The sequence below is a fragment of the Pelodiscus sinensis genome, chromosome 12 (assembly GCF_052426305.1).
Source record: "Pelodiscus sinensis isolate ZL-2025 chromosome 12, ASM5242630v1, whole genome shotgun sequence".
NCBI classification, from domain to species: domain Eukaryota; kingdom Metazoa; phylum Chordata; order Testudines; family Trionychidae; genus Pelodiscus; species Pelodiscus sinensis.
The window spans coordinates 49,917,328-49,940,686 of record NC_143063.1 but is presented as its reverse complement, the minus strand read 5'-3'; the positions used below and the strand labels follow the sequence as shown (position 1 = coordinate 49,940,686).

Below are 23,359 nucleotides of genomic sequence, written 5' to 3'. Positions count from 1 at the left end.
ACCCGAGTCCCTCCCAGCCCAACGGCACCGCCAGCCCCGTTCTCACCAGCTCCCCCTCAGGGCCACCAAAATCCAAGTAGAGGTTCCTGATGCCATCATCTGCCGACATTCTGAGCTTCTCAAAGGGGTAGAGGAACTGGGTGTGGCTGGCGCCTGCCTCCTCCCTGGAGAGAGCGAATCCGTTTTCATAATGGACGGTGAGCTTCCCCTCCTGGCCATTCAGGGTGCAGCCTGCATGGAAACAGAGCACCGAACCTCAGGAGCAGCCGGGAGCCCCCAGCTTTCCGCCCACTGGGCCTTGTGCCCAGCACTGGGGGTGCAAGGGCAGAGGAGTTGTCGACTCGCTATCAGATGGGTGCGGGGAGGAACCAAACCCACCACGCCATGTATAGTGAAGGAGAAGCATTTCCATGCCAGCTGTTCTGTTAATGCAGGGGCGGGGAACCTACAGCCCAGGGGCTGGATACAGCTCCCCACTTTCTTGGATCTGGCCCCCGAGGCTCAGTTCCCCCCAGCATTGGGGAGCCCGTGCTGGTGCTGCAGCCCCCCCTCCAGGCTGGAGCACCCAAAATGTGCTATCTTGGGCCCCTGTCGGCTCTGGGGCAGGCCTGGGCAAAATATGGCCCACCAAGCCAGCAGATCCAGCCCACGGAGGCTGTAGGGAGCCCCAGGCAGGCTCCCCTACTTGCCCCGCGTGCCGCTCACAAACGCAGCTGTGGGGCGCTCTCTGAGTCCAGAGGGCAGGGGAAAAGATTCAGCTGCTGCTCCTGCCCCCAGCACAATCCCATTGGCTGGTTTCTGGACAGACACTGGCCAATGGGAGATGCCTGTTTGAACAACAGGCAGCCACAAAGCACAACCCTCCTGCTCACTCACTCAAGCATATGGCTGAGCAGGCAGAAACATTTTAAGCTCTGCAAGCAGGCAAGTCTCCTGGCGAGAACTTGCCTCTGGTACCTCAGCCCCTTCCTTCCCTAGCCCTCTGCCCCACTCTCATACCCCCTCCCAGAGCTGGCACCCCAATCTCCTGCCGAGATCACAATCCCCTCCCGCCCTAGGTCACATCCCAAAACCCTGAACATAACATAAGAACGGCCGTACTGGGTCAGACCAAAGGTCCATCTAGCCCAGTAGCCTGTCTGCCGACAGTGGCCAGCACCAGGTGCCCCAGAGAGGGTGGACTGAAGACAATGATCAAGCGATTTGTCTCCTGCCATCCCTCTCCAGCCTCTGACAAACAGAGGCCAAGGACACCATTTTATCCCCTGGCTAATAGCCTTTTATGGACCTAACCTCCATGAAATTATCTAGCTTCTCTTTAAACTCTATTATAGTCCTAGCCTTCACGGCCTCCTCTGGCAAGGAGTTCCACAGGTTGACTACACGCTGTGTGAAGAAGAACTTTCTTTTATTAGTTTTAAACCTGCTACCCATTAACTTCATTTGGTGTCCGCTAGTTCTTCTATTATGGGAACTAATCAATAACTTTTCTTTATCGGCCCTCTCTACACTGCTCATGGTTTTATAGACCTCTATCATATCCCCCCTCAGTCTCCTCTTTTCTAAGTCCCAGTCGCTTTAACCTCTCCTCATATGGGACCCGTTCCAAACCCCTAATCATTTTAGTTGCCCTTTTCTGAACCCTTTCCAAGGCCAAAATATCTTTTCTGAGGTGAGGAGACCACATCTGTACCCAGTATTCAAGATGTGGGCGTACCATAGTTTTATACAGGGGCAGTAGGATATTCTGGGTCTTATTTTCTATCCCTTTCTTAATAATTCCTAGCATCCTATTTGCCTTTTTGACCGCCGCTGCACCCCATTTCCCTGCCCTCGGTCGCAACTGCCTCCTTCACCCGCACTCCTGTCTCCCTCCTGCAACCCAATCTGTTACCCCAACCTCCATCCCAGACCCCACATCTCCTCCATTAATACCATGGAAGAGTGTGGCCCTCCACCACTTTCCAAAATCTTGGGAGTGGCCCCCCATCAAAAACTATTGCCCACCCCTGCTCTGGGATGTGAGGGGAATGTGGGGAGTGTCTTTCTCCTCCTCAGTACAGGCCATGCCAGGGAGGGGTTTTTCTGTGGGTCAGCAAACCCCGACCCAAAAAAGATTCCCTACCCCTGCGTTAATGCTACAGGTGGCGTCAGTGTGAAGTACGGCTGGAAAACCCGTTTAATCAGTTAGTGGTTAAACGCTGTTTACCATAACAACACAGAGAGCTGCTCCAGCTGGACCAGGCCTGCCATGGACAGAGGCTGCTCCAGCCCAGCTGGGCTGCTTGTTAACGGGTTACCCCTGACATCCCTAGTGCGAAGTGGGCCTGCCCAGGGACTGGCAAGCTGCTGCTCAGTGAATTCACACAGGAGCACTGGCTGAGAGTTCACGTGACCCTACACCTAACCCCCAGCGTCAGCAAGGGACACCAGGGTGCTGCCTAACTTCTGGGACGAGACTGGCAGCAGCCTTTGCAGAGCTGGGAAATTCACCACGCTGCCATCAGCCCAGCGAACGTGCACCTGGAGCAAGGGAAGAGCCTGGGCAGCAGGTGGGTTCAGAGGGGAGAGGTGTCGGGGGCAGGAGGCTGTCTCCGGCTACCGCTGGAATCCAGGGGCAGAACCTGGCGGATGTCGCTGAGGGCAGAAAGGCAGCCGGGCGAGGGCACGCGCAGAGGAGCAGAAAGCCTGGCATTTCAATCGCGGAACTAGACAGGTGCATGAAGATGAATGTTCGGCAGAAGCCTGGCGTGACAGCCTGGGGGCCGTGCAACCTGGCACATCCCTGAGACACCAGAATGACATAGGAGGAGCTGCACTGCTCAGCCTGTGCCTTGACAGCCAGGCAGCGAGGGGCGGGGAACACAGGATGACTAACCCACCAAGAATGCACAGGGCGGTGGCTCAGCTCCTCAGTCTAGCAATCCCTCTCCAGTCCCTGAGAAACCCAGCTCAGCCAACAAGTGCACATGAAGCAACTCTGGGGCTTCTCTGCTCTCTGAACACAGCTCGAGGTAATGAGCAGGGACCAGACAGACACCATTAACCTGCTCTGGCCTCTCCTGCCAAGGGGAAGCTGCAAAGGACAAGGCAGAGGTCTGGGATGTAGACAGGCCCCTTGAAAGCAAGTTCAAGTTATTTTTCTGCTCGTCTTTGACTGTCGGTCGCACTATCACGGACACGCCATCTTTCCTGGAGAACTCCAGCTACGGAGAGTGGACTCTCTCAGGCCCTAAGGTCAGAGTAAGACCCGAATCTTCACAAACAGCTTTTCTGCCAACTATTTTCAGGCCTTTGAGTTCAATAAAAGCGTGCCACAGTTTCAATACAAATCTATTCCCACCTCAGCCAAGGAGTGCTTGTACAGCACAGCTGCCCTGCCGCTTCTCCAGGCTCTCCCCCTACCCAGGAACCTGGGGTATGTGGGACCTGTGGAGTCAACCTCCCTTCTCCCCTCACTCCCAGACCTTCACCGCACTAGAAAGCAGCCAAAGGGACTAGTCCCCCCCTTTCCCCACCCCCAGCTTTTCCCCAGATTGCCTGTCGCATCGAGGGCTTGCGGAACTTGCTGAGATTCCACCCCCACGTCCGTGGCTGCACATGAGCTTCTGCTTTTGAAGGCCTTCAGGGCAGACAGGTGTGGGGGGCGGGGAGTCTGCAATGCGTGACATCACTCGGGTATTTTTGGCCCACCAGTGCAATAGTAGAGGCCAGCCCAACCGGCACTCCCAGCAAGTCTTCCCTCTGCTGCCATGACTAGCCCTGCTTTCCCCGGCCAGAGTTCTACTGCTAACCCATCAGCAGCACATTCTTGGCTCTGGTCGCAGGAGTCTGCCTCAGGCAAACGAGGCAGGATCACAGTGCACTCTTTCGCCTAGCCTCAAAAGAAGGCCCTGCCACTTCTGCCTGCACAGCCTAGTGGTCAAGGCTCTGTTTGGATGCTGTGGCATTTGGGAGCCTCTCGCTCACAGCAGCAATTTTATTCCCGCAACTGGCAGCACACAGGGCCCTGGCGTGCCTGTGCCGTTTGTAGCAGGCTCTCTGAGGACCAGCACACAGGGCCCTGGCGTGCCTGTGCCGTTTGTAGCAGGCTCTCTGAGGACCAGCACACAGCGCCCTGGCGTGCCTGTGCCGTTTGTAGCAGGCTCTCTGAGAACCAGCACACAGCGCCCTGGCGTGCCTGTGCCGTTTGTAGCAGGCTCTCTGAGGACCAGCACACAGGGCCCTGGCGTGCCTGTGCCGTTTGTAGCAGGCTCTCTGAGGACCAGCACACAGGGCCCTGGCGTGCCTGTGCCGTTTGTAGCAGGCTCTCTGAGGACCAGCACACAGGGCCCTGGCGTGCCTGTGCCGTTTGTAGCAGGCTCTCTGAGGACCAGCACACAGGGCCCTGGCGTGCCTGTGCCGTTTGTAGCAGGCTCTCTGAGGACCAGCACACAGGGCCCTGGCGTGCCTGTGCCGTTTGTAGCAGGCTCTCTGAGGACCAGCACACAGGGCCCTGGCGTGCCTGTGCCGTTTGTAGCAGGCTCTCTGAGGACCAGCACACAGGGGGCTCTGGCAGGGTGTGTGCAAGTTGCTGGCTCCCAAGCCAATGTTCTCCTTGTAACACTGCAGCAGGATGGAAGCTGGCCTGTTGCCTCACATTCCCAGCTGAGCTAACCCGCCTCCCTTAGATGGGCTACAAGAGGCCCAGAACTAACAGCGAACACCATCACAGGAGGGCTTGTAGGATGGGCGCTATTCTCTTCTGAACACTAGAGGGAGCTTCTACACAACAGCTAACAGACCCACGCCCTTGGCTCCTCAGCTGCCCTCGAGCAGGGGCAAGGAACCGACTTGCCTGGATCTAGCCCCTGAGGCTCAGGCCCCCCCCCAGCATTGGGGAGTGCAAGCAGGCACTCCAGCCCCCCACGGCAGGGCTGGAGCACACAAAATCTACTAGGCTGGGCCCCCCAGGCTCTAGTGTGCAAGGGGGATGGGAGGAGCGTCTTTCCCCTCTCAGGCTTCGGGGGCAGCTGAGGAGTCTGTACAGGTGGCTGGTGGTCTGGTGGCACTAGACTAACACAACCGGAGCGCATCCGAAGAAGTGGGCGGTGCCCACGAAAGCTCATGACCCCATTGACAGGTTCGGTTAGTCTCGAGTGCCACCAGACCAGTGGTTGTTTTCCCCTCTCGGTTGGGGTGGGTTTTTTCTTCGCGGTTGTGTAGCCCCCCACTGATTTTTCTGTGGGTCAGCAGCCCTGATCCAAAAAAGGTTCCCCAGCCCTGCCCCCGAGATTAGTTTTTGGCTGGTGAGCCCTCTCCTACCCAAAAGCTGGAAGACTCCAGGCTGAGACTGGCTTTGCTAGGTGCTCAGGAAGGACTTCAGCTGCATGACTCTGCAGGGTCAGGCTGGTTCGCAGCCCTTCTGGCTGGAAGGCCCAGCCCCTCTCAAACGGGGGCAGCGTGATGTGCTCCAAATGAAGAAACAAAGCTGGCTGCCCGGTGCTCAGCCCCCAGCTGCCAGCCAGAAGCATCTTGCAGAATCACGCACCCTACCAAACACACTGTGGTCCCGGCCCCGCGGCTGGTGGGGAGATGGACTCAACAGCGAGATCCCAGAGGGGTAAAAGCTGCCACGCAGGCCTATCTGCCTGAGCACAGACACTCCTGCAGCTCAGGAAACCCGCCCCCCCTTGCCGGCTCCACAAAGGCGCTGAGAGATAAGTGGCTTCCTTTTGCCGAGGCTGCTCCACCAGCCAGTTAGGTGTGAGCTTTGGCCCTATCATCTCTCCTCTCCCTGGCTTCCCTTGGGGGGTGGGGGGGAACGCTGGCCCCTTCTCAGGGAAAACAAGCACTCAGGCCCTCCCATGGAAGGAGGCACAGGAGAGCACAGAAGTGGCACCCACAGAAGCTGGGCCGCCAGGGTCCCGCAGTTACCACAGCAGAGGGCGCCCCTCTTCCGAGGCCCAGCGCTCGGTGCGGTTCGCAGGGCCCCACCAGGACCTCCTGCGGCTCTGTCCCAGTCGCTGAGGAGACGCTGGGCATGGAAGTAGAGCGTGAACAGACTGGGCGCATTAGGGTGAAGTGTCCTGCACTTATATTTCTTGTGCTCCTCCTTATGAGTCTTAATTCTGAACCACGTCCCATAGCTCTCGTATGCGTCTCAATGCTGGGCAGCCCCATCCAAGCCCCCCGGCCTGACTGTGCAGCTAGAGCGCGCTGCTCAGACCCCAGCCCAGAAGGTACGCGATCACCCAACTTCTCGCCAGTTGAGCAGCTGGGGGGGGGGGAGGGCGGGGTGCCTGCTGCCCGCAACAAGCTGCCAGCCAGCATACCTAGGGACACCTCCTTTATCAGCTCGGCAGCAGCATGGCAGCCCTGAACTAGCATCCTGGTCCAGGAGGAGAGGTCCCGATGCGTCTCCACCCTGAAAACGTGCATTTCAACGCCCTGGCGCGAGCCCGTCCGCGTTGCAAAGGTGAGCTCGGATCCCAGAGAAGGCGATCTGTGCCCGGAGCCAGAGTGAACCAGCCTGTGGATCAGATGGGAGAGCAAGAGGGGTGTTACTGGAGTGCACAGTGGCCAGGGAGCTGCCAGCCAGGGACACGGCTGCGTCCCAGTGCAGGGAGCAGGCTGGCAGGCCATGAGGGAGTGGTCAGCATGACCAGGGAGCAGGTTGAGCGGCACATTGGACGCAGCCGAGGCCTGAACTCTCCGCTTAGGAGGCAGCGCCCAGGGAGGAGGGCAGCACCAGAGCTGTGCCCGGGACTCTCCCTTACACCAGCAGCGAGGGCAGCAGGCTGGCAAAGGTGCACACACAGTGCTCTGGGCTGGGGGGCTCTCCCACCTCCCAGAGGACACAGCCCCGCTTGGAGGAGCAGACAGGCCACAAACTGAGCAGCCACGTGAGACGATGGGCGAGGTGCCCTGAGCCTGCAGATGCTGAGTGGGAACCGGGAGGCCTCGAGCCAGATGCTATAGAAACGCTAAGGCCAGAGGAATGCTGTCTCCTATGGTTCTGGCTGCCGAGGGCTTGGCAAGGAACAGGATCCAGTCTGGCTGCAGGAGCAGCACAGGGAGGCTTGAGCAGCAGACCTGGACACGACACCACGGCCCCACGGAGCCTGCTCACGCAGGCTGGACCTTTTCTCTGGCAGCAGGACAGCCCCTCGAGCTCCCTGTAAGGCGGGCTCTGGCCGCAGGAGCGACAAAGGCAGAAGGACTTGCAGGGAGACAGGGCTAGAAGTTAAGAGGCAAGTATCTAAGGGCCTCTCCCAGCACCCAAGAAGCTGTACAAGATGCAAGCAGACATCTCCCCGCAGGGGAGCCGACAGCCTCCATGGGGTCTTGGGCAAGGTGCATGTGTGGGGCCGGCTCCACGCCGCAGAAGGGGGTGGGACAGCAGGCGGAAGCCAGGGCAGCCAGCCCTCATGTCACCTGGACCGTGGTGCACCCTCCCCCTGCAGCTATCACAGGCCCCGGAGGGAACGGCACGAAGCCCCGGCCTCCCCAAGTTGTCCTAGCAGCCACCCAGAGCGCTCCAGCAGTGGCTGAAAGGGCCACCGCCACAGGGAGCCTGGGCCCCTTTGAATTGCTGGGCTCTGGGGCAATTGCCCCCCTCGCTGCAGCCCGGTCAGCAGGCCCATCTCACCATGGCAAAAGCCTGCAGCCCCTCCCGTGTCAGGGGAGCCCGGCTCTGAGCACTCTGCGCCAGGACCACCACACCTGGTCTGGAGGCTGCAATGCAGGCGTGGGCCTGGGCAGAGAACGCGCTGGCGCCCTGCCTCGCGGCTCGCCGTGGGAGGAGCTGGCAGGCAGTCACCACGCCCGAGGCTCCAGAAAGGCCAAAGCTTGGCTTGGGCTCCAGCAGGGCACATGCTTTGTGCAGCCAAGACTGGCGTCCCCAGAGCCTGGCTTGCCAGCTCCTCCCGGGGATCCCGACGCGGGGTGGCCCGATCGGAAGGCGAGCGCTGGCCGGTCATGGTAGGCCCCATAGCCAGAGCTTTGTACTGGCTGCCTTGGCCCGTGCAGGGCTCCGGGGCTGGCTCCGTGGGGACGGGGAACCGCGAGGCACAGACTCTTAGTGCTCACGGCCCTGCAGCGTAGTTTGCAGACAGGCTCTGTGGGAGCACGCAGGAGCGCTTGCAGCCCGTATTAGGGTTCGAGTGCCTACTGCTAGTCTGTCTGCTCCTTCAGGTGAGCACTCCACACAACCGGCTATTAACCGCCCCTCCTGCACAACTCCCCCCGCCAATTCCCAACGCCTGGCTGGCTGGCGGCTCCCGGGAGGGCTGGGCACACATGCTGGCTCATCAGCTGCTGGCAGCACTAGGGAAAGAACCAGAGCAATGGGCTCAGAGGCTGCATGGCTGAGCGAGCGAGGGGGCCGGGAAAAGCCACTAGCTTTGGGACGCCCTCCCCCAGCCTGTCGCTGGCCAATCACAAGAACCGTCTGCAGACCGTGCAGGGGCAGTGACAGGTCCCACCTGTCCCCCTTGGACCGGGAATCCAACCCAATAGCAGCGCTGCAGGTGGGCCCCCTCCCGGGACAGTGGGGCTTGGCAGGTGGATGTTGTCCTATGCCAAGGAAATCTTGTCAATGCAACGGAAGAGGTTCCACGCTGCAGGGGAAGGGAAGAGGCGCCCAAGCCGTGCCCGATGATACCGCTCGGGGAGCGACAAGGCTCACATCCTAGGCCCCGTCCCGCCAGCAGCGACCCACATGCACTGGCTTTCACCTCAGTCCCAGCACAGGAGGCAGCCAGGTGCTCACATGCCCCAGCAGCCGGGTGAGGCGCTGCTGAGAGGCCTAGCAGCAGCAAGACAAGGACAGCCAAGGAACCAAGCCACGTTCTCCCAGGAGTGCCCAGGCTGGAGCTGTGGTCGAGCAGGCTGAGGACTGGGCAGAGGCCAGAGGTCTGATGCTGGCTCTACATGACACTGGGGAAGTCACGGTCCAACTCCGTGCCTCAGTCTCCCCTGAGAAGCTGCAGCTCCAGCCGGTGGGAGAACTAAGCCGGAAAAACAGGGCAGGGCTCAGTTTGACAAAGAAACCTGGAGGCTTCATCCTACCTGGTAGCAACAAGAGGGTAGCTGTGGCAGGGCGATGCCCACGCGTCTCTTGTCCAGGGCATACAATCGTAGAGCAGCAAGTCCTTCTCTGTCATAGCCATGAGGATGGGCCGCCACTGCTGTCTCCCTCCATCCAGCCTAGCCTGCAAGAAGTCCGGAGAGCTGTTCCCAGGCATTCCAAGCAGCGTGTTACCCACGGGGGGAAAGGGGCCTCACGTGGGAATACCCACAGGCTGTACTCTGGGGCCAAGGACATACAAATTGTATCAGCCACCTGATTAGTCAGTTACCCACTTCCCAACATCCTTACTTGGGAGCGTGTTAGCTCATCATCGGAGAACAGCAGCAGGGCGCTGGCCCAGCCATCCAGGAGATCCTATGCTCAGCATGGCCACAGCCCAGCTCGTACCAGGCCAAGAAAACACTTACAAGGTCAAGGTTAAACTACCAACTTCGGGAGCAGCGAGTTCCTGTAAGGGCTAGTCCAGGACTTGATGTCTAACCCCCCAGTGGCTGGGCGACACGCAGCACCTGCCCCACACATCCTTCCCTGGGGGCACCGCTGGACACAGGTTACACTGACACTGGGAGAGGCCAGGCCTACAGACGGTAGCCTAGCAGAAAGCTGCGCCAGGCGTGTGCCAGCTCCCAGGCTCATGGGGTCAGGTGACAGGACAGGACATAGCCCAGAGGGGAGAGCGCCCAGCTTGCTGTGCATCTGGCCAGCCCAGAACAGAAAGTGCTGTATAAATGCTCCTGGAGTGGCCGATTCCCCTGCTAGAGCCATCCCGCCCTTCCCTGGGCAGCAGCAGGACAGCGAGCACAATGCACTCGACCTGATGTTACAGCCCACAGGAACGGAGGGAGACAGGCCCATCTTCCTCTAGCTGTTAACACACTCCCCTGCCCGATGCCTTGAGGGAGACCGTTCCCATGGCTGGGCTCTCTGCTCTATGCCCAGCGTGCAGCCCGTTAGCTCTGCCAGGTGGTTATTTTTGTGCTGCGCAGGAGGAGTTCAATGCTTGGTATTTACACTGGGAGCTAACGTTTGCAGAGCCTGGGAGCTCGGTCAGCGTCCTTGTGTCAGACAGGGAAGTGGGGACAAAGTGTCTGACTTGCCCAAAGCTGTGGGGAGTCTGTGGCAGACCTTGAGCAGATTCCAGACCTGACTCTTGGCCATGTGCTCTAGCCACTAGACCACGCTTCCAACAGCTGATGTCAAGTGACTGGCTTAAATAAAACAGGACATTCCAGCCCCACAGATACACCTTTTCCTCCTCTTAGCTGCATGAAGCAGGCGCTACCGGCCACTCTAGGAAGCCTGGAGCTGCCAAAGCCTTAACGTGTCTAATGGGAAATGGAACTCGGCCCCAGGAAGGTCGCGCCGGCTCAGTGAAACGCAAGAGGGTGTCAAGATCAGAGAGGTGCAGCATGTAGCCTGTCCTGCACGCTCCAGGGCCCAACTGCATAGTGACAGCTAGGAACCCGGCTGTGCACCAGGCATGGGACCTCGAGAAAACCCTAGCGACTTCACAAGACTGCCGGGCCAGATTTTCCATCAACTCGACTTGCCCTGCTCGCCGGCCCATGAGGAATGGCCTCAGCTTTCCCAGGTCTTCCTACTCACAGTGATGCTTTGCCCTGTACTGAAGGGTTTCAAAGCACGTCACTGGAAGCAAGTGACCTTTCCTAGCGCCGGGGGTTCTCTCAGCCCCACTGCTAGATGGGCCGAGCATTCGATTTCTCACAGCCACGTGACTCAGTGACAGGTCACAGTTCTATTGGAAATATTATCAAGAAAGGAACTCCTCCCAGGTCTCTGCTGTAACCACTAGGCCATCCTGCACCCTATTAAGATTATGGCACTGCCATCCCTTTCCGGCCAGCGAGTTACTCAAGGGGTGCATGCACAATGAGGCCAGACACCTGGGCATCAGGAGCTAGAAAGCCCTACCAACCTAGGATCGTGTGAAACTGGCACCTGGAGCAAACTCCCCCGTGTTTTATTGCACATGGAGCCTGCAAGACAGCTGCATACGCACAGTGCCTTTATGCAAAGAGGAAGAGTGTCTGGTGACATTTTGACTAAAGGGGAAGCGAATTACCCAGGAGCAGAGAGGACAGACAGTCAGGAGATCCTGGAGCCCCTTGTGCATGCAAAGCTGCCGGCTGACTCCAGCATCATCCATGTGTGGCTGGGAATAAGATTGGATTTGCCCGGACACTGCTGAGAGTCAGAACAGACAAGCCCTGCACACAAACCATCCACAACAGGCACGGGAAGCCGGTGTGGAGGTTACAGCCCTGTCCCCAAAGGCCACAGCACATGCCTCTGAAGGGTGGGTCTGAGGCCACTCTCCAGAGGAGGGGAGGAATTACGGGAGCTGTGGCCTGCCGGGTAGCGATGAGAGCGAGTGCTGAAAACACTGGCGGGCTCAGGATGGTTTGGGGAAGGAGAAGTTACATTTTCAAAACTGGATTGGCACAAACCCCTCCCTGCCGCTGGAGTCCATGGCCGAGTTGGGTTCTTTGCTCACAGGGATGAGTGGAGAAAACGGAACGCACACGAGCCACTACCAAAGGGCTGAATCTAGCAACTGCCTGAGCAGCTAATCTCCTTGCAGAGTGCTCGACGGCACTGCTGCCACACCTGTAAAAGGGCGTTCCAGCCAGATAGGACAGAGGTCCCCCATGCCTGACCTTATCCCAGCATACCTGCTCCGCCAGCCAAGCGATGTGTTTGACCTCCTTGCTGCTTCCGGCGGCACAGTTGGCGCCCAACATGGCGTTGAGCTCGGCCAGCACCTGTGGCAGAAGGGCCGTGATGTTGGTGTGGATGGCCGTGAACCAGGAGTGCGCGGTCACTGTGTCTTTGCACCGCAGGATCAGGGTGTTTCTGCTGTCCGGAGAGTGCAGCTCTATCAACCTGAATGGGAAGAGACAGAGCTAGGCTGCGAGGTGCAGAGGGAGCCCCACAGCGGACATTCCCTACACCTTGGGAAATGCTCCGCTTTTTGGGGGGAAGCCCCTGGCTGGGGTCAGTGGTGAGCAGCCTGGGCAGCATGCACATGGTCCCTGTGATGAAGTCTGAGGAGTTTCCAGACCGCGCCCTCGCATCTGCCCAGTGCAGCCCCAGAGGCAGTTCCGATCCTCCCTCTGCTAGGGTAGGGGGTGCCTTGTGGATCAGTCAGCCGGCTGAGCCGCTGTGCCACTGATGACAAACGGCAGAGCTTTCTAACCTCAGCTGGCAGGCGTGCCAGGGCTGACGCAAGGAGAGAGCACGAAGGAAGCGAGCGAGCATGGGCCCAGAGTCTGCCAGCCATTCGCAGGGCGATGGTGGCAGCAAAGGCACCCAGGATCCTGCAGGCCTGCCCCCGCAACAGCTCAGATCCCACCAGGTTACTCAGCCGCTTGCCCAGGCACAGGCTGCTGGAGAAATCGATGCCAAAGGGCAAGCTGGCATCTCTCCGCTCCCTGGAATGCAGGTGCAGCACACATGCCCCTCACTCCCTCTGCCCGTCGCTCATAGCTATGGAAACCAGAGCCGACTAGCCCTGCCAAAGTGCTGACACATCTGCTCAGGATGCTCTTGACGCCCGACGTGATAGGAGCGCTCTGCAAGCCAACCATTCCCACCCGCAGCGAACACCGACTGTCCTCTTTCAGCAGTTACGTCCTTGGATCAGGGGGCACGTGCGCAATCCAGAGTGACGGTCAGACTGCCATCAAATCCAGAAGTCTCCCGGGCCTGGGGGCAGTCACCTCAACAAGCAGCTCCAGGGACGAGATTGTCCTGAGACGAGCGATTCAGTGAAGTGGAAGGTGCACAAAAACCACCCAACGGCGAGCTGCTTACCCGCTTCTTAACACAACGGAGTCGCGCGCTTAAGTACATTGGGCCCGGCTAGTGGAGACAGAGCGCGCGCTGCTCCTTGGGGGAAGCCGACTGCAGACACAGCGTGACAAAAGCCTTTTGCAGCAGCAGCTTATTTCCAGCTGGATGAGCGGGGGCTGTGCAACGGGATTAGCATTCTCCACACAGGCCAAAAGCAGTTCATTCTGGTCCCGATGGGAACCCAAGCACAACTCACTGCCCCTCCCACCTGCCTGTGCCACAGGACCCTGTGCTGCTTTTGTCTGCGTCCAGCCCTCTGGTCCTACAGCTCCTCACAGGCTGGCCTCCTCGAGAGGTTCTGGGACCTAACCTCCATGAATATCTAGCTCTTTTCTGAACCCTGTTAAAGTCCTGGCCTTCACCACATCCTCTGGCAAGGAGTTCCACAGATTGACTATGCGCTGAGTGAAGAAAAACTTCCTTTGGTTTGTTTTAAACTTGCTGCCTATTAATTATAGACCTCGAACACATCCCTCCTCGGTCCTCTCTTTTCTAAGCTGAAAAGTCCCAGTCTTAGTCTCTCATACGAAAACTATTCCATACTACTACTCATTTTTGTTGCCCTTCTCTAAACCTTTTTGAGATGGGGCAACCACATCTGCATGCAGCATTCTAGGTGAACTTGTACCATGGATTTTGTCCATTTTGTCTTATTCTCTTTCCCTTTTTGAATGGTCCCTAACGTCGCTTGCTTTTCTGACTGCTGCTGCACACTGAGTGGATGGTTTCAAAGAACTATCCACAATGATTCTAAGATCTCTCTCTTCAGAGGTGAGAGCTAGTTTAGTCTTCATCATTTTACATGTATAGTCGGGATTATGTTTCCAAATATGCATCACTTTGCATTTATCAACTTTCAATTTCATTTGCTATTTTCTTGCCCAGTCACCTCATTTTGTGAGATCCTTTTGAAACTCTTCAGTCTGCTTTGGACTTAACTATCTTGAGCAGTTTTCTTATCTGCAAAATTTGCCACCTCGCTGTTTACTCCTCTCTCCAGATCGTTTATGAATAGGTTGAATAGGCTTGGTCTCAGTACAGACCCCAGGGGATCATCAGTAGTTGCCTCTTTCCATTCTGTAAACTGAGTATTTATTCCTACCCTTTGTTTGCGGTCTTTGAACCAGTTATGAATCAATGAGAGGCCCTTCCCTCCTATCCCATGGCAGCTCACTTTGCTTGAGAGCCTGCGGGACCTTGTCAAAGGCTTTCTGGAAATCTAAGTACACTATATCCACTGGATCCCTTTGTCCGCATGCTTGTTGACCCCCTCAGCGAATTCTAGTAGACTGGTGAGATACGATTTCCCTTTACAGAAACATAGGATTCTGTGCCGTGTTTTTATTGATGCACAGCTGTACCCTTGAACTACGCTGCTCATCCCACACGCACTACCCGGGAGGCATTTTGGCACCAAGCCCTTCGGGAGAGCAGTGTGCATCACTTGCCTTTCCACTGCAGTGCAGACTGGATTGCTTGCTGACTCTCTAAGAGCAAATAAAGCCATCATTTAGCTCTTATTTACTCCAACACTGAATTCTCCCCAAGTTACAACAGGCCATTCTCAGCACTGACGGGGCCAAGAGGCCCATGCAAACCTCCCAGCATTAGGACATGGTGGCGAAAATGCCATGAGCAGCACGGTCGGCACCAGCTCCAGCAGCACCAGAAAGGGTGGCTCCTCTTACGCCAGGGAGGTCAATCTCGGGAGCATATTGCTCTGCAGAAGAGCTCTCGCTCCGTCTGCACAGGACTTAAGGGCAGTTAGCTCTTACCCACCCACGCCAACTTCCAGCAAGTCCCTCCCACGGGCATTCTAAGGAGACGCTGCTCTCCTGGCCCTTCTTGCCAGCCCTGAAGCCGCTGTGGCCCTTTCACAGGTTCCACTATCACATGGGAGCATGGCCATGTTGTGCAGCTTGAAGCAATAAGGCAGAAGACTCGGGCAGAAAGATGTCACCCTCCCCACTACCTAGGGGAGGGAGAGGGAGATCCTGCCTTGTTCAGACAAGGATGTGCCAGCCGGAACCCTTAAGTCATTTCCACTGCAGACCAACCCTGCGCCAGGACAGAGGCTGGCGAGGCAAAACCATCAAGTCAAACTTTTTGTGGCCAAAATCTTCTTGTGAGAGCACGGAGGGCGAGCCCTGAAATAGGCAGCCTGTGCACTGCAAAAGCCCTGCAGCTTGGCCCTGGCTGTTCCCAAGAGCTGAGTGGGAGGCAGACTCCCGGCACAGGGGTCTGAAGAGCATGGGACAGTAAAAGGAAATGACCCTGCACCCCCCAGAGTGGGAATGCTCTGTAGCCTGATTAACTAGGCTTCTCCCCCTTTGCTGGGCTAAGGCAAACACCATCAGCAAGGAAGTGACAAAAATCTGCACTTAAGGAATTCCTGGTGAACTCCCTCCTGGGATTCCCCAAATAAGGTGGGAAGCAGAGAGGGTGCCTAGGAAGTGAGCACTCAGCAAAGCTCAGCAGCTCGACAATGTCCCTGAAGCCTCTGATTAAAAGCCACAGGAAGGATTTCTAGGTAGGCCAGGTGGGAACCACAGCAGGCTAAAAATACAACTAATTTCCTGGCACACTGCCAGGTCGTTAACATGCACAGTGTCCTGGGGGAGGGCTGGTAAGGCCCTGCCCACCTGGAGGACATCTTTTCTGATGCCTCGTCATCAAGCTAGGACTCTGCCACCAACTCTGGGGAGCCAGGTCTACAGGTCCCCCAGGCCACAGCAGAGCAGCAGAAAGTGGAAGTCTGAGCCCGGGAAAAGGAGGGCTTTGGGACAAAAGCCTTGTTTCCCAGAATGGGCTGGCTCAGACAGACTGGTCCTGCAATAGCCCAGAAAGCAGGCAACCGGCCCTGCGGCAGCGTAACCTCCTGAAGATCGAGAGCTTTCTAGCTATAGCAACTTCCCCATCAGCAAGAGCCTGTCAGCATCTCCCTGGTCCCTAGCCCTCAGAGGGCGGCTTTGTTTAGGTAACCAGATACAGCAAGAGCAAGGGGAAGTGATGTGTGTCATTTCCTCCCTCTAATGACAAACCCAGTTCTCGGAGCACAGCAACGCAACCCCACTCTGCTGGGCAGGGCCCAGCCACCTCCTGGGCAGAGGGGGAGTCCATCCAAACGCTCAGCAGCACACAGAGGAGAGAAGCAAGTTCCAAGCAGCAGAGCCCAGCCTGGCACAGCAAGTACTGCCAAGCAAGAATGCTTGTTTGCCCGCCTCCATGTTAGAGCCGGCCCCCACAGGCTGTGAACCTGGCTCCGGACCGCCTCTGCTTGGACACTAACGTTGGAAGTAAAGAAAAGTCAGGTGGGTGAAGAAAACCTTCCACGTGCGCCCAAAAGAATCTGCAGAGATGAACTAGAGCCCGCACAACAGGTTAACTCTGACCCCGCAAGACAGCTGTGCACCGCCCAGTCCTCAACTCTCTCTTCAGCAGGAAGGCACAGCTACTCTGGGACTGGGGGTTAGGTGGGACATTTCACGTCAGCCCTCAGCAAGGAGCAGAGAATCAAAATAAGCACAACCACCTTCCCCCCAACCAGACCACCAATAGCATCTGACTGACCACCACTCACTGTCACTGTCACGACCACATGCAGTACCCCCCAAACAGGCGTGAGACAGGGCGCAGGGAAGGCCTAGGGGAGGTTCAGTCCAAGTCCACCTCAACTCTGGTTTAGAAGGCTACCGTGCCAAAAAAGTGATTCAAACGAGGGGGTTTGCATCCTTCCCTGGGCTGCAGCCTTTGGCCCCAGCAACACAGCAAAATGCAAACACTGCCTGCCCTACGCAGCAGCCAGCCCGCTCTGGCTGAGGCCTGGGGGGAGGAGGGGCGCGGAGTGGAGAGAGCTGGCTGGCAGCCAAACCACGGAGAATTTCCTGCAAGCTGCAGTTCCGACGTGATGAGTGAATCAGGAGATTGGCCCGAGGCACAGCTGTCCCCACCCTAAGCCTCCTTTAGTCCATCTTCTGCTGCTTAGCCAAGCCCGAGCATCCTCTCCAGAGCCGGCTGGAAGCCGATGCTGGGAACACGGACCAGCGGAGGAACTGCCATTTCCGCGGAAGCGTGCGTGTGGCAGGCGGCCAGGCAGCTCCTCCATGGACAGGGTTCAACACGCACATTATCCAGGCATCCTGTGGATATCCAGCCAGCCACCCGGAGAGGACACTTCCTCTGCTAGCCCCAGCGCTAAACACACAGGCATCACAAGTAACCGGGCTGCAGGCGGAGGGGCTGATACAAACACCCTGAAGATGGAGCTCCTGTGACCAAACAAGCGGCACAAGGGTCTGTGCACACATGGCTGCTGTAGCCATGGACCATGCTGCTCCCCTCATATCCCTGCCCTGTGTGTGTCATTCAGCTCCACAAGCTGGGGCACAGCGGCGCTCTAACGGTGTCAGGGACCCCAGGTACAAGCTCACACAGCCACAGGGAGCCTGCCACTTGCACAGCACCTTCAAGCCACTTGGGTCTTGTGCCCTAGCTCAGGCTCCCAAGCCCCTCTAGTGGCAGGGAAGGAATAACCACGCCCACCTATAAAACAGCTACTTCTGGGGTGGAACTCACTCCTCACTGAATGCTTGGGAAGGAAATCCACATGGCTAGATCTTGCTGAAACTGCCAGGGACCTTACGGGAAATGACAACACCTTCTAGCTGAGGAGCTCAGCTCTCCAGGACTGGGCTGGTTGACTGCAAGAACTGGCTCCCTTGGGACCGGCTGCCTGTCGCCCTGTGCTGCTGCCTCTGATACAAAGGCAGCAGCGTGGGGTGGCAGCCTGGGATGTGTGTCTGAGCTCCTGGATCCAGAGCGAGCCGGGACTGAGCCAGGCTGCTGGCCAGCCCGCTACACAATGTACTGGTGGGGGGAGGGGAAACGCATGTAGCCTGTAGCATTAACCTATACGCTTTTGCTTATCAGTTAATCTGCTACACTTACATCCCTAGCGCAGAGTGGCAGGGGGCTCCTCGGGAGTGGGGCTGGAGCGCACTGGCTGCCGGCCCCGCCCCGGGGACTATAGAATAGTCGACTAACCGCGAAGAACTCATGAGGTTACTCGACTATTCCATTAACCGATATTTCACATCCTTAGTCGGGGGTGTCTGAACTGGAGCCAGGGTTAGAATGAATGTCTCCGGACTCCTAGCTCTAGCCTCTACCCAAGGGGGTGAAGTTACCTGAGAACCAACCAGCAGCTGGTCTATTACCTTGAATGTTGGGAAGCACCAAAGCAATCAGGCCACCAGCTTCCCAGCTGGCTCAAGGCAGCATTAGCAAGTCCCATGGCTGCTGCTACAAGGGCAGCTGCACAGGCATTTCCGCTGCTGGGGTCCTAGTGCATCACAGGCAAACAGGACAGCTTTCCCCGGCTGCGTGAAGGTACAAAGCTCATACCATGGGGTCTCTCATGCAAGGGGGCCTGCCAAGGAGAGAAACATCTGTGCCCTTTCCTGACACACAGCCAAAGTCTGGTGTGGTTCCTGGTTGGTGTCTCATTCGCCTGTGTTTGCTGGAGGATTCAGATTTAGCAGGACTGTGACAACACGAGGGCTCGCAAGTGAAGAGCAGGAAGGATCAAACGCTGGTTTTCTTTGCAAGCTCCCATTTAATTCCAGCTCCTAGGGCACCTGGGAGAAAAGCTCTCAGACTCCGACTCCTGCCTAGGACATTCCTGTTCCAGTGCTCTGGCCTCCCAATAGCTGCCAGACACATTCCTGACATCCAGCAAGAAGCCAAGCAGGAAAAGCAGCTTTTAAAAAGCCTCCCAGACGCCTTCACACATTGCAAAGCAGTCAAAAAGGAATCGTTTCTCCCCTTGCACGTCCCGCACTACCCCAAAACGCCCAGAGCAGCCTGCTGTGCCCCATGGTCTCGGCATCCCTAGGCTCCAGCTCACCTGTTCTCCAGGTCCGGCATGCTCAAGTTCCTGGCTACAAAACACATTTTCAGAGGGATCACTTTCCTGTCCTTGGCGCCATTGTAGTGCTTCGGTGAGCCAGAGTCCTCACTTCCACTCAGGCTCGGTGACTGGGGAGCCGACCCGTCCCATGGAAGGTCGGACACCAGCGATGGCTTCTTGATGTAGGGAGTCACTTCCCGCATGAACTTCACTAAGAACAGAGGTGGGAGAGGACAGCGCGTTAGCACCTGGGCTGCTTTGGAAGGGGTGTGTGCGCAAAACACTGCGTGCTCCTGTGCAGAAAGGTGAGGCCCAGAGCAGCATGCTGACTTCCCCAACAAGCAAGCAGGGAGCAGTGGTCTGCAACTCACTGTGAGGGCACTGCCTGCCAGTGGAGGGAGACTCGCCAAGCAGGCCTCAGGGCATGGTCTACCGTGAAGATGTAGCTTCACACCTCTGTTTTTCTACAGGCTCTCAGCTGCCTGGCAGCAGGGTGGGAAAGAGTAAACATTCATTCATTATTTCCACAGGGAGGTGTCCTCAGCACTGGGGTGACAGGCTCTAGGCACACCATGAGGCCAGGAAAGGACTTGCTCGTCTTAGATTAAATCAGATTGCTGCTGTCTAGCCTCTGTAAAACCAGTTCCAGTGCTCTGCTCCCTTCATCCATGGCCTCAGGCCTGACACCTCCTCCATCTCAGCAGTGGTCTCTGGATATTGAAATCAGAGGTTTATCAGACACAGAAAGTGTTTTATGGCACTTGCAATTCTTCCTTTCCCCTACAACTCCTGCATGCACTTGCCAGAGATGGGGGCCCAGTGCTCCAGGCATTAGCCTAGACTCTAGTCAGTTCCCTGCTCGGCCACATATATCCTCAGCCCCCCAGCAGCAGAGTGGAGAGAACAGCCCTGCCCTGCTGCCCAGGGTGCGTGAGCAGAGAGAGAGTAAGAACTGAGTTGCTCAGATAATATGGCAGTGGGGCCCATCTCTGTACAGACAGGTCAGGCCACTTCTCGAGTAGATGCTCCTGCAGGCACACGCTACAGCCTGACACTTGGTGATGTCACCATCAGCTACAGCACTGACCCGAGGCCCTACCACTGCCTGACCTCGCCAGCTGGAACACTAGTTGAGTGAAGAAAGTACCAGCCAGCTCCTGGAGCCACAGTCTGGGAACACGCAGGGGCCTGGAGACGTGGGTTCTAACGCTGGCTTGCTCTGGACCTCAGGAAAGTCCCTTACCCTCTGAGCTCCAGTCCTCCTTATAGCAAATGGAAGCACTGTAGCACTCAGGGCATGCAAGAACTACAGCCTGCCTGAGAGGGGCTAGAACCCGGGCGTTTGCTGGAGCAGCCAGGGCTGGGGTCGCTGGCTCACCATCCAGCCAGATGGCGCTTCCCAAGCGGCACCCAAAATAGGAATTGTTCACGGCTCATACAGGGGGTGGACTTCTAGGAGAAGCTTGTGCACAGGTGGCTGGCACAGGGTTCCCCAAGAGGAGCCAATGCACACCCAAACCCCTCATGTGGCTACAGGAAGAAAGAAGCTGCTTTGAGGTCCAGAGCCTCCCCTGAGGGCACCTAGTCTAATCTAGCAAAAAGAAGTTCCTATACTTACAGCTACCCAACCAATCCTCACCAAGAGCAACAGGCTGGGGTGTTGTACACTCAACAGCTTGTGTAGGCAGAGCGCATTGCACACAAGGGGCTCCTGGCCCAACTTCCTGCATGTCACCTTCACGTCGCCCTCTATCACGGGGATTTACCCATTTGCTCACTTCCAGGAGCTGTATGCCCCCATTCTGTTCCCCGCACTGATTAGTCAGGGTGTCTGCAAGTTAATTTCCTTTGGGAGGAAGCACAGGGCTATGCTTATGCTTGCAAACACCAACAACGGCCAGGTCTGCCATCATCTAGTTGTTTGATCCAGAGACAACGGCAAAGGCCTCCGAAGCTGTGTCTGTGATAAACAATGGGCTCCATGCGCCTCCATTTTTTCCCTTTCAGCTTTCTGATTTTCCTCAACACCAATAGGGTTCTGGCCACAGCTGCCTCGCAGTTTAGGAATTGATCCGCTCCAGCATTGAAAGTGAATGGCCTTGCAAGCCCCACCAATCAGAACACGTTTGAGTTCCCCCTCCGAATTCTGAGCAGGAAACATCTCAATAAATGAATCCACTCAGTTCTGGACCCCTCTTGTGACCCAAACCCCTTTTCCAATTTGCCTTGCAGGATCCCTAGGAGAACTAGGCCGGTACAAGAACCCACTTGGAATCTGCCAGGCACGTAAGTTTATTTTCAATAAAACTTGAGAGAATGATCAAAAACCTGCTTTCTAACTGGAAGCTGCCTGTACCTTTAATTCTCAGCCTCTCATCCCTGCAAGCTGCGCATTAAACACCCTCCAAACTGGGGAGGGGGAGCTGGGGTGAGGAAAACACATGTTGTACGTTCCAAAGCAAATGCAGGCTGTGGAACTACTGGGCTGCCATGACTCCAGCATTCCCCTTACCCTGTATAAGATATTCTCTGAAGTTGGGTTCTGCAAAGAACGTGACATTTAAACAATGGCGTAGTTTAGATTCTTAAAAGCCACAGGAAACTCACCCTGCTGAGAATGAGAACAGTGTCCAGACAGCTGAGTTAGGGCACAAAAAACCTGCGTGAGGGAAATGCAGCTCTTTGGTATTAACTGCTTGGTTTGTTACAAGGAGGAGTGTGTCTCCGAGGCTGAAGAGGTTACTGAATTCTGGAGTTTATTGGACTTCTAAAATCATCTCCTTCTTTCTCTGTCTCAGAAGCTTCCCGGACCCAGAGAAGCTGCACAAAGCCTCATGTAGGGCTCACACCTAAATTCCAAGCGTTCTGGAAAATTACTGCACACATCAAGCTGCCTGCTTCTTTTGAAGAGGGTGCTAGCATTGGTGACACAGGGGTGGCTGCCAAGATATTCTCCGGAATGCAAGGACTTTTTAGTTACTATTTTTGTGCTTCTGAATAGACTGTTGTACATCACGGCTCCTGTAAGGGTCAAACCCTCTGGCAACTTTCTAACCAGACGTGAATTTCTGCGGCAAATGGATTCAGAATGGGACTAGTCTCACGACGGTCTCACAGCCTGTGTGAACACTTTGGCAAGGCAGGGTAGAAATGTACCAGCACTGCCCTGCCACACCCTCAAAGTCCCCCGAGTGAGCTCTGATGTGCCTACTCCAGGGTCCAGATGGACAAATAGCTCTTCGCAGGCTAGCACAAATCCACTTCACACCCCAGTGTGCCACAAACCAAGCGTCCCCATAGGCATACCCACAGTCACACTGCATGGGGCTACACAGACTAATGCAAGGGTCGCTTCTGATGTGCCATGGAACAGCGTGCTCTAGAATTAGCTATTCTGCAAGACCATCCCCTCCTGCTAATGCAAGGCAAAGAGCAGTACAGACCCAGCTTCCCCTCAGTGTCATCCCTGCATTTCCCAGCGGCCAGGCTCTCTGAAGCAAGGCGGCTCGCTCTGCCCCAGCCTGTGTGCTGAGCCACGATCCTGTCCGGGCTGAGTGAGCGCTAACCATCTAGCTTGAGACATAAGGCTGGTTATTTATTATAGCCACAAAGCTTTCACCAGCTGGTTCCCAGAAACCACTAACTGCCTTCCACAGCACAATTAGCACTCCATCAATCCCTCGCTGGTGCTCTTCCATCCCTCAGGAGTGGGTCAGCACTTCCCGGGGCTGCCAGCCAGCATCCAAACCAAACTCTGTAAATGCAACTTCCAGAAGACACCCCAAACTGGCCAGCACAGGAGTGGACCTGGGGCACAATTTCAGTCCCTCCCCAAGCTGATCGTAGGAATTTACTTTGCCCTGCTCCAATTCTCTGGCCATCCCTCCCTTCTCAGAGTCAGACTTCAGGCTCAAACCTGAACAAACTAGTTTCAAGCAGGAGGCATCTAAGCCTGCTCTTTGAGGCTGTGGCCAGCTAACTCCCGCCATGCTGGCTATGAACAGCTAGGCCTTGCGTTTCAGGCCAAACTGATCGCGAGAAGCCCCTGGCACCTGTCCAGAGCACAAAAATGTGCAGAATGCGGCTAGATGAGCAAAGCCTCCAGAAAAGCCTTCAAAATCTCAACGGCGTCATTACACAGAAACCTGAACCAAATCCCACTGGTGTTAGAACCTGTGTCACAAAGGGCTCAGACAGCTCCGCCAAACCAGCGAATGACAGTGCAGAGGACATGCTCTGCGTGGAGTGAGTAGATTATCCTTTATCCCTGCTGGGGAAAAAAGGAAATGCCTACTGAAAGGTGGGGAACAGCGTGCTGTGTTGTCAGTGGGAAACAGACCACCACGAGTTACTACCCCAATTGGGGAATCGCTCCACATTGCTGCCAGCTGCCACCCAGTCCAGCTCTTCTCTACAACGCATTCTGCACCACGTTATACTGGTGGATGGTTCTTTCCCTGGCATGTGCTCCCTCTGCTCTATATAGATCACAAGACAAGGAGGGA

At 56.5% G+C, this 23,359-nt stretch overlaps 1 protein-coding gene across 1 annotated transcript in view; it reads right to left on the bottom strand.

Annotated features, from left to right (window-relative positions):
* SNTB2 (syntrophin beta 2) overlaps positions 1-23,359 on the bottom strand; it is a 46,358-nt gene that overhangs the window by 6,370 nt on the left and 16,629 nt on the right. The window contains exons 2-6 of the mRNA XM_075939793.2: positions 18,852-19,065; positions 11,767-11,977; positions 9,052-9,194; positions 6,315-6,511; positions 47-231 (exon numbers count right to left, since the gene is read on the bottom strand). Coding sequence (XP_075795908.1) covers positions 47-231; positions 6,315-6,511; positions 9,052-9,194; positions 11,767-11,977; positions 18,852-19,065 — 950 coding nt within the window. The remainder of the gene's footprint in view (positions 1-46; positions 232-6,314; positions 6,512-9,051; positions 9,195-11,766; positions 11,978-18,851; positions 19,066-23,359) is intronic.